This window comes from Epinephelus lanceolatus, chromosome 23 (genome assembly GCF_041903045.1).
Source record: "Epinephelus lanceolatus isolate andai-2023 chromosome 23, ASM4190304v1, whole genome shotgun sequence".
In the NCBI taxonomy this organism is placed as follows: Eukaryota; Metazoa; Chordata; class Actinopteri; order Perciformes; family Serranidae; genus Epinephelus; species Epinephelus lanceolatus.
In genome coordinates this window covers 21,042,544-21,053,770 of record NC_135756.1, presented here as the reverse complement: position 1 = coordinate 21,053,770, position 11,227 = coordinate 21,042,544, and the positions used below count along the sequence as shown (strand labels likewise).

General features: G+C 42.1%; 1 protein-coding gene across 1 annotated transcript; it reads right to left on the bottom strand.

Annotated features, from left to right (window-relative positions):
- Nucleotides 1–2,509: 2,509 nt before the first annotated feature.
- Nucleotides 2,510–7,455, bottom strand: tmem229a (transmembrane protein 229A). Its single transcript, XM_033614351.2, has one exon. It carries the CDS (start codon nt 7,164–7,166, stop codon nt 6,093–6,095), a length of 1,074 nt encoding a protein of 357 aa, XP_033470242.1. The 5' UTR covers nt 7,167–7,455; the 3' UTR covers nt 2,510–6,092.
- Nucleotides 7,456–11,227: the final 3,772 nt, after the last annotated feature.

The window sequence follows — 11,227 nt, the reverse complement described above, 5'->3', positions numbered from 1 at the left end:
AAGCTGCTTTCACACCATCACGTGGTAACCGCCCTTGAGCGTTCCCTCAAAAAGCAAAGCATTTTTAAAAGTGGCTGCTGCTGCTGCTGCTGCTATGGTTTGCAGCTGCAATGACAGGTTATAAGTTGCTGGCACTTTAACACCAACATTATCAGCTCCTCCATCTTGTCTTCTTTCTGCTTCCTTGATTGCTACTTGATTGGCCAAAGCTAGGCGGCAACTGCAAGAAGTTCAACATGGTGAACTCTGCGTGGTAGAGCAAAAACTATATGCGTACAAGTGGGAGGCAACTGCTTCATACTCCTATTGCCATGTGTGAAACTGCTTCCCCTCTGCCACTTTCACCTCATTGAACTGACTGGGGGCAGCAGTGTGTTTAAGCCCCATAAGCCTTAACATAATTTAATAAGTGAGTTAGATAAAAATTCATCTCCTGTACTGCTGTCATGGATGGGGAAATTAGCCATAGACACCAAAACCATTTTTGTACCAGGCTGTAACCATGTTTATTTCTGCTGTAAAGGTGGGCATTTTAACATGGGGTCTATAGGGACTGACTTTTGGAGCCAGCCTCTAGTGGCCATTTGAGGAAATGCAGCTTGTGGCACTTCTGTGCTGGCTTTATTTTTCGGCCCCTGAGGTTGCCGCTTGACCCCACAGGTGTTTCCACTTATATTGCCTGATTAGAGCCTCACAGCACTGTGTGACCATGTGCAGACTACACTGGGAAGCCTTTTTTTATTCTCTTTACCTTGTCATAGTCACAGTCATGATAACAGAAGCACAGATACAGTTACTAATTACAACACTGTATACCTACCTTCAACCTGTGCTGAGGTCTAATCAGATGAGTGGAAACACCTGTGTGGGTGTAATTCATTTTTAGGCCACTAGAGGACAAAAGAACTCCACAGGCAGCTAGCTAAGCTTTTGTCACCTTGGCTATTTCAGCTGCTAGCTAACTTGTTAGCAAGCAGTTACCTACTTACACATTCAGCAGACATGGAGCGACATTACCATTCATTTGAGGACATGTTTCTGGCACAAAGACAAATGTAAGTACTAATATTCAATCTTCCTTTCGCTCTGTTTTGGTCTCTAATCTCTGGGAGAATAAACTAGCTTGTTAGCTTGTCAGACTGTTTAGCAGCTAATAGCTAACTTTGGTTTTTCTTTGGTATTGAGGTTGGTGGTGTATTGTGCGTTTTTTTAAAAAGTTTTTTTAAAAGCCATTTGCCACTGGAAACAAGGTTGCCAAAACCTGGGGTACATAAATAAGCAGTAAATGTGCAGTAAAACCCCTAAAGCAGGTTTATAAAAGCTAAAAAAGAAGTACAGGGCTGAAGAGTTGAGTGTTAGCTAATGTTAGCTAAGTTTCTGTGTGTCACAAATAGTGGTGGCCTATTTCACTTTAGACATATTGGCATTTGAGTCAGTGTTAATGTGAAAAAATATTTACAGGTTAATGGACTGGTCAACCTACATTAAGGTAAGTTAAGATTTTCAGGTGTTGTACTAGTGGAGAGTTGGCTAATAGTGGCTAATGGTGATGCTAATTAGCAGTCAAACTGTTGCATCTCACTTCCTGTTTTCATCTCCATCAAACTGTGTTTTCACTTTGTGCACAGAAGTCATATAGTTGTAAATGAGAGTGTTAATGAGTCTTTATGGAGGAGTTAGTGTGTAATATTCCCATAGTGGTGTTGTCAGCAGATACTGTAGGCCATTGGTGTATTAATGGTGTCCTCTGGGTGGTGAGCGTGTGAGGCGAGTCTGGTTTTCTATGTTTGCTTGCGTCACAATGATCTCCAAGGTGGTTTAAAGAGAGAGATAAGATGATTTGACACAGTGTTAGCTTTGCAGCTCAGTTTTAACCACTTACAGCTACTTGTGATGCTACAGAGAGCATCAGAAAAACTAAAATGTCCCTATAAGTTCTGGACAGATAGTTACCTCAATTAAAGGTTTAAACTGTGGGCTTTGTGTTGAACTTACTTGGTTCCTTCCTAACTTGTTTCATGTGTATTTTATCACTACAATATCTCAACAAGGGAGCAGTAATGAGAGAGACTGCAAGCCCTTGTGTGAACCAGGAACTGATGTGCATGTTCTAGTATACAAAGTAATTTACAGGCATAAAGCCAATGTTACCTGTCATGTTGTTTATGTCCTCTGACTTTGTTTTGGATTTTTGCTGAGACTTGTTTCATGCCTGAGATGAGATATTTTGACAGTTATGAGTCAGTCTGAAAATAGGTTGAAGACCTTTTTTATTGTTCCCCTTTGACACTGAATGTTTTAACTAGAGATAAAACAAACAAGGCATCAACTACGATTAAAGAGAAACTGAAGTGTTCCTCATTATTGCACAATCTCTCTTGAACGGCTTGCTTGCGTGCTTCAGTTCCTCGTTATACTGTGAAACATTAATCCCCAGAGCTCTGCTGAATAATGTAAACGGTACTGTCCAATAATAAAGTAAAGAAATGAAGGAATGCCAGTTGTGTCACAGGAAAATTTCAGATTTAATTAAGTCGTTAAGTCGTACAGTACATGCCATTACAAGTCAAATCAAGTTTCTAAAAGCAGTTTGGTCTTTTTCAAAACAGGTAACACAGCACAAAGAAAAGAATGAGTAAAACAGCTACAGTCTTAACGATGTACAAAGTCATTCACTCTGTGGTTCAGTGAATGCAAATGGTTAAGAACCTCTATAGCTGCCAAGTTGGACCAAAAAAACCCCCAAACACACCAGCCACAGGTAGGGCGGACTGTAAACCTTTTGTGCTGGATGCCTCGTTTTGTTGATAAAGTAAATGATAATACCTGTGCCAGTTACCCTTCTAAATATTAGGAATGGGCATGAGTACTCAAGTACTAGCTTGGACATCAGCACTTGTTTACAGTATAAAGTAAGCAATGTCGACCCTCTCACATGTGAATTTGACCTCTATATATTTCTGTTACTATTTTGAATGGGTAAGATCTTACTTTATTTAAGAGCTGCATGCATTTTATTTGTTCGCTCAGCACCTCCTTGTCCTGCTGTCAGTCTCTCTTTATCATGAAACTGCTGCTGCAGGAGTGTGAGCTCTGCAACAGGGTGCAGTTGGTGAGAGTCCACCTGCACACACAAACCCTCTGACAAAAAGATTGCGCTGTAAGGCCGCCACAAAGGCCCTTTTTCGTGCCGCCTTTGCATTTTTACTTTGTACCGAACAACAGGGCCATCATGCCGTTCCAGTGTCTAATTTTAGATAGCATACCATGGAATAAATAGGGGTGTAACAAGCGTGACATGTTACGCAACAGTTTCTAGCAATGGCATAACATGGCAACAACAATCATTTACTGTCTCAGTTATATGGTGGCTCATATAACTGCTTGGAGGGTAAGGAGCTCCAGAGCCTCATTTTTTTCCAAATTAGCGGACATGTTTGGCTGCTGTTCTTCTTTTTTGAATTAGTTGCTAATTGCTCCCAGCAACTTTATTAATCCTCCATGGTGGGTTGCAAAAACGTCACACACATGCCACTGTCCCATTTATAAAGACATCGTTTTGGTGCTGTTATTAGCTCCGATGCTGGCTTAAAGATAAGACAACTCCCTTCTCCCCATTTCGTGGTTGTAACTTTTACACAGATCGGCAAGGCGGCATAATGCTGTGAAATTCCCGCTTTGTAGAGGCAGTGTTAAAGGGGCTACACACACAGTGAAAGGGCTAACTGTTAGCATCACATGGCTAATGATACCTAACGTTTTTTAGCGGGTTTAATGACACAGTTGAGCCGTTTCTGTGTTGGCATGAGTATATTGGGACCTTTAAATGGCGTGGTGTCAGATATTAGCCGTTGCTACAGTATTAGCTTGTGCTAAGTGGGCAGATGCTGAACTGAGCGGGAGGAGAGAACCTTTCGACAGGAAGTCTGCTGATTTTTCTTATGTTAACTTTGAATTTATGGTTTGATAGGCTAATAGAAGTCAAATAAATGATAGCAAATAGCTCTTGTTTCCCTTTGTTGGCCATTTTACATTTCTATTCTTGCATTATTCTTTTTTGAACGAGTACTCGAGTGCTCTATACTAACTTAAGGTGAGTACTTGAAAACTGAAGTTACTTAAAATGCCCATACCTACTCATCCACACACAGGAAGAAAATCTAGTTTCTTATTTTAAGAATCTAAAGTGAATGATTCTAATATGTTTAATGATGTGCAACAGTGTCAGTGTCAGTCCCACAGTGTATAAGAGAAGGCTGAGCATGTATCGTTATTGTATCAAGATGTCTTTTACTTGATTTTAAAGGCTACGTTACAGTAAAGTGATGTAATTTTCTGAACTTATCAGATTGTTCTAGCTGTTCTATTATTTGCCTTTACCCACTTTGTCATTATATCCATACTACTGATGATTATTTAAAAAAACAACAGTTTTTAAAATCATTCAAGCTTTGCATCCATTAAACCACAAGCGTATCTAGACATTCAGATAACACTACTCATTCCTACAACAAGTTAATGCAAATTATCAGAATTTACAGTTGTGATCAATACAAAATATTTTCTAATCATAAAGAAATGAAGGGTTTCTTCGTGACTGTCAGGAATGATTCCAGCACCAAGTTTAAACTCTACTAAAACTAAACTGCTGGCAAACCCATCAGTTTATCAGCCACATAATTTCTAAAGATGGTTAGTTACCTCACAGAGTGACTCGCATAGAGTAGACAAGTTTGCTAAGATTCACCACCATGTATTTAGTCACAGTGCAAGGTACTAAGATTGGTTTGTTTTGTTAGTAAGGCATAAACCGTTGTAAAACAAATTTGGGTGTCAGAATATGCTCTACACAGTGCACGATGTTGGAGTTTATCTAGGGAGTATTTCACTAAAAATGGTTCCTTATGAATCTACAATAAGTCTGTACTATTCTGTTTTATTGTGTTTGACATAGAAATCTGTAAATTTGATCAGCTGTAGTTATATCGATCATTTTGGTGCTGCTAATATAAAAACAGGAGCTGTTCGTTTGAGTCTGGTTGACACCATTTTCACAGGAAGGCACTCCAGCAAAGTAATGTTTGGTTCATAAAAGATTCACAGTAAAATCTCACTCAGCTCCTCATATCCATTCAGCTACAGGTTTCCTTGCTACATATATTACTGGGTTTATCTCTGCTCAAATAGTTGCCATGCATTAGTCGGGGGTCATATTAACAAGACGATTTGTTTCTAAATGTGAATTAGCATTGAACAGAAAAAGAAATGAACATTTAGAGACTCACTGCTTGCATGAAAGATGGGACGTTCGTGTGTTTTTAGTCCTAAAAATACAGACTTTTGAATATCATATTATCTAATCTACAAACCTTCTGCATTTTATTTAATTTTGTACTTCTTAGCATGCAGATATGAGCTATAGTTAAAGCATGCAATGCATATGGAAATGAAGCAATCCAACTCAAACTAGAGCTGCCACGATGCATGTCATGTATTTGATGGTCGGTCTGCCACTGCAATCATAAAAAAACAGGATGTTCACACTTCCAGAGCCACGAGGACTTGTAAAATATTACTATTACAACTGTAGTTTACATCAGAGAGATAAAAATGGCAGTAGGTTAACTGAATTTAAACAGACTAGGTCAACAATTCAGGGTCCTCGGTTGTGTTTTATCTGCATTACTGGACCCAGAAACATCAGGCGCTGCAGAGCTGGCGACTGGAAAGTGTCTCATCTGCGTATTGGTACCAAGTGTCTGGACCCTGGAGTAACTCTTGAATTACTGAAAATATGAATTGCACAAAATGTTGAATCCTGTATTCAACATCTCAGTATCTGTTGTCATGGCAACATATTGCTGACCAACAGTCCAAAGAGTAGAAGTATCTTAAATACTTTGATATGTGAAATCCAGACCTTTTAAGGCCAAAATGGTCCCACATTATACCATCTTATCTCTTGCTCTTTCTAAAATATCAGCTTTTATGCTTTTTCTCATCAAATCAGTTTGATGTAATAATTTATTAATTAGAATAAAATAATGCCTCCTTGTTTCTTCATAGCTCTCACTTGAGCCAGACTTTTAAAATCATTTTTTCTTTGCCTCCAGCTGTCCATTGAGCTCCCCATTCTCCCCACTCAAACCATTCACATCTTTGGTGCACTTGATTCTCAGCAGGACATTAGACAGCACGTCCTGATACAGACTGAGGCACACCCAGCCTGGCAAGTACAGGAGGGTGATGAGTCCCATGAAGTTGTGAGGATAGTGCGAGTAGTCCCAGGAGCAGGCGCCAAACTGCCTCAGGACCAGACCCCAGGAGAACTCCCATGTATAGATGAAGCAGATGTAGATGGGGAGCCTCCGCCACGTCCCCCAGCCTCTGCTGAAGTGCAGGTGCAGGTAGAGCTTCTCCACCACGAAGCTGCAGCTCCCGTACATCAGGAACGACCACAGGGACGTGTGCCCACTGAGGGTCCGGTCGGACTTCTCCACAAGGTTGAAGACAGAGGTGAAGAGCACCTCGTCCAGGAAGCCGTGCATCCCGAAGAACAGGAAACGCACGAAGCCGGGGAGACCGTGAAGAGGCCCCCGAGCATGACCTCTGTCCTCCCTGATGTTGGGGTCGGGGGGGCAGGAGGGGTGATACTGCAGCTTTGACAGCCCTCTGTGAAACACCTGGGCAAAATAGAGAGCCAGGATGTAATGCACCGCCACCTGCGTGCCAGACACCACCCTCACCTGCTCGGTCAAAGTGTTAATGTTCCCAATCAGGATCTGCAGCCCGATGTAGACCGACGGGTAGAAAACAAGATGAAACACCACAGGCCGACCTCGGAAACACCTCTTCTGAGAGTAGATCTTCTCCAGCGCAAAGTGGGTCAGTGAATGCATGATGCAAAGATACGGTGAGGAGAAGCCCACCAGTTTAGGGTCCCGATGATTCAACACACCGCGCAGCGACGAGAGCAGGACATCCAGAGTCACGCCGTGCATCCCGTAGAAGTACAGCCGCATCCACCGCGGCAGCTCCCGCAGCGACTCCGCCGCGTCCTCTGTCTCCCCGGACGGTTCTTGCTGGCGGGGCATTCGCGCCGTTTTTAGCCCACCGGCGGGGTCTCCCGACCGGCTGCGAGGTCCGTACCGCCACCGACTGGCCATGATCAGTCACTCTGTGTGGGAAGATTCAGCTTCCCCCTTCCCACACATTGTTTTTCTGTTATGTTCCGCTGCGGCCGCACGGTGAGGCGAGCTGCGGCTGCAAGCATCTCCCGCAACTGTACGGCGCGACTGCTGCGTTCAAGTGCTCCCTGTAAAAACCTGTTCTTATGAACCCAGCTTGGGACGCTCAAAAATGTCCATTAGAGCGTGTTTTGTGAGCAAACAAAACTTCTGTTGACATTTACGCTTTAAAATGTCCCACAGTGTTTTCTTTGGAGCAAACAGAAGTTGTGTTTATATTTAGCGTGACTCACCATCCTTCTGTTTAGTGCATTTCCTTCCTTATGAGACACAGCTTAATCTGAATGCATTGTTTATATCTGTGTTTACAAGCTAGCAATCTTCTGCCCTGCCCTGGGAAGGACACAATGCCACACTCGTTGACATGCAACCGTCACCAACCGCTGATCTGCCAGGACGTTAATTGCACCTCTTGCATGCTTGTACATGTGCGTCCTCGTAAAAACACAGCTCTGTGGTGCCACTAGTGGTCAAAGACTCTGTGGGGTTCCTTTAAAATGACTCAATTTAAAATAATAACAGGTTGTAGTAACTCATTTGTAAAGGTTTCTCTTTTCACTTCAAGCACTAGAGATTTAAATGTGCTGGTAATTTATGTTTTTCATACATTAGTCAAAATAACATTATGATAAAGCATACATTTAACAAATAACTGATGCAGTGTGCTCGCTGCTTATTAAATGTCATCTCAGCAGCTTGGATATGATAAGAAAAGTATTCACAGACCACAACTATGTTATTCATTCATTCATTCATCTTCTAACCGCTTCATCCTCTTGAGGGTTGCGGGGGAGCTGGAGCCTATCCCAGCTGACATCGGGCGAGAGGCAGGGTACACCCTGGACAGGTCGCCAGACTATCGCAGGGCTGACACATAGAGACAAACAGCCATTCACACTCACATTCACACCTACGGACAATTTAGAGTTATCAATTAACCTAGTCCCCAATCTGCATGTCTTTGGACTGTGGGAGGAAGCCGGAGTGCCCGGAGAGAACCCACGCTGACACGGGGAGAACATGCAAACTCCGCACAGAAGGACTCCCACGCCCGGGATCGAACCGGCAACCCTCTTGCTGTGAGGCGAGAGTGCTAACCACCACACCACCGTGCCGCCCCACAACTATGTTACTCCTGATATAAATATTTAATATGATAGATCCAGGTGTGTCTGTTATGCAGTTGAAGGACCGAGCTGGCATGAAGAGAGACAGGTGGATTTTCAAAAAAAGAGGGTTTTATTTACCTCAAAAGTACAAAATATAACAAAGTACTGTGCCATAAAAGAGGTCAACTAAAACTATAATCTAACCTACACCACATTATTCCAAGATGGCGACGGCCAAAATGCTCGAGGCTTCAAAACAGCAGTCTACAAACCAACAGGTGATGTGTCACAGTGGCTACGTCCATTATTTCTATTGAAACAAAGGGGATAATACAAAGACAAACACTACCTGCTAAACTGCAAATAAAACAAAACAGAACAATTAGTCATTCAGTATAAATATTTAAGCAATTGTCCAAAATAAAAGCAGCAACATTCTAATATAGTCAGAAGAAATGAGCAAAAAAAAAACAACCCACAAGTCCCGATCCCTCCTTAACATGGCACACACGTAAAAATGATACAACAACTAAGTTTTAATAAATAAAGAAAAAACCCTGGGGGATAAAGAAGAATTTAAAAAGAGGATTAAAAAACCTGGCAAAATAATCATAATTTCTTTCCTATTAAAGAAAGTTGTCAGAAGGGATTTAAAAGATGGTGAGTGTTTCAGAGTCTGGAGGCTCTAACAGCAAAGGCCCCATCACCTTTGGGCACAAGCCGAGATCAAGGAACAACCACTGAGGAATGCAGCTCTGCTGGTACACTGTGATTGGCCACTTCCTGTGTTTAAGAGCGCTGCTTAAAGGGGGGCACTTCTTGTGCTCCGGCCTGGCGAGATGTCCTTCCAGCAGCTGGGAACTCAAAGAAATAGAAATTAGAACGACTTAAGGCAAACTTACCTGAAGACAAACTACAGTACAGGAGTTGTGAGCACTATGAACAGACACTAATGGCTACAGGCTAACTATGAGCATGATGTATGAAACAAAAGCTGCTTGTTTAGTTGCTGTATGTGCCACATGCATGAGGTCAAAAGGTCAATAAACTCTGAGGAGAAAACAAACAAAGATGGGGGGGGGGGGGGGGGTCTTTTAAATCATCTGTAAATTTCCAACAGCACCTGAAGGCAGCATATGATGGAGGAGGCGGTGTAGCTGTAGAGCTGTGGTGGAGACGGGACGTTTAGGCTCTGTTTTTAATTGAACTCACGTCCCCCTGCGACGTCCTGACGCTGTTCAATTACAAGTCATTAATGATAATTACAGCAGATTACTGTGTTGCTATGATGGATCAATATCTCAATGAACTCATTTGTTTAAAAAAATGTGGTAAACTAATTTGTCTTTCATCAGAATTATTAAATCACGTGTCATAGGTACCTACACCTGTGTGACTAAAGATAGCCTGTATCATAAACACAATGTTCATGATGCATTTAAGTGTAAATTTAACAGTAGGCTTGAGTGAAGAAATTAGGTCTGTTGATGAAGCATCTCTGACACCACTTCCTGTTATGGTTTCCTGGTTACTTGTAATAATAATAGCTTGCTGTTGTTGCATTGGTGTGACCTAGAAATAAATAACAACACGAAACAAAAACAACCAAACAAATCAGCGATATTATAAGATATGCATGCTGTAAATCTCAATATGACACCATGGCTTCAATGACAACATTTGAGCCAGTCAGCCACTATTCCAGCAGAGCTAAACCCAAAATATGCTGAGCGGATACTTGACAAGTACAGTGATTGGAAATTAGTAGCAAATTAAGTGTTCTGATAAAGGTTAAGAAAGTGTATCATGACACAGTTATCTATAACCTTAGGTTGTGCAATTGCTTGCAGGGTGTATGCAGTACACTTGGATGGCCACACAGGGGCACTGCTGAGTGATCCTGTAGATAAGGCTTATTTTCAGTAAAGGGAACTCAGTGGTTTTTCGTCAGAGGCTGTTAAATGAGTGTGTGACATGGTGCTGTTTGGTGCTGCGACTCACTCACTTCTTCTTCAGATGTGTCTCGTTTCATCTCTGACTGGCGTACGTTGTGAAGAGGGTGTGTCAGTGTGTGCTGAATACATGCATTAGTGTTTGTTTGGTTTCCACAAAGTATGAATTTGTGTAAGTTCATATTCTACCTCTTTGAACAGTCTTTCACGGTTCCACAGTTTGTGTATTTAACAGTATTTGTGAGCGCTGTGTGAGTGTCAGCACGTCTCTGTAGGGTGCAGTTCTGTGTGCCCAAACAGTGTGTGTATACATGTGTGTTTTTGTGAATGTCTATGTGCTATATGTGTGTATTTGTATGTGACTGTGAATGCATGTGTGTGTGTGTGTGTGCACTCAGAGGAAATAGAGATATCAGCAGTCTTTCTGGGCCACAGAGATAACAGTGTGTCCCTGCATGGTTTGAAACTATCAGAATCGCTTCAGCGCAGAATGAACTGCAGCCTGAACCCACTCAGTCGTGACCCAGAACCAGCGCAGCCGATTCACAAACGAGAGCGAGACAAATTTTTCAAATGTCCGGGTCAAATACAGCTGTATATATGCCAGCTGACAAAATGTGATCCTCTCTCACACACACATGCATGTTGGCACATCTCATACATTTCCTCAACCTCCAGTAAGTGCACCTCTACAGGTAACAGCAGCCGTATTTGTCATGTGTAGCAGCAGACTTTGAGCTACTAGCTATTATATATTTTGGACGGGGCAACACAATGGTTTGAGTTGAAGGTGTGAGAAAGAATAGTATCAGTAACATTGTTGACACTGTGCTACATTACAGAGAAATACAAAACCGTACTAATGAACCTTCATTAATATAGGTCTATATGTTATCTACAAGTGCACGTCACACACTGA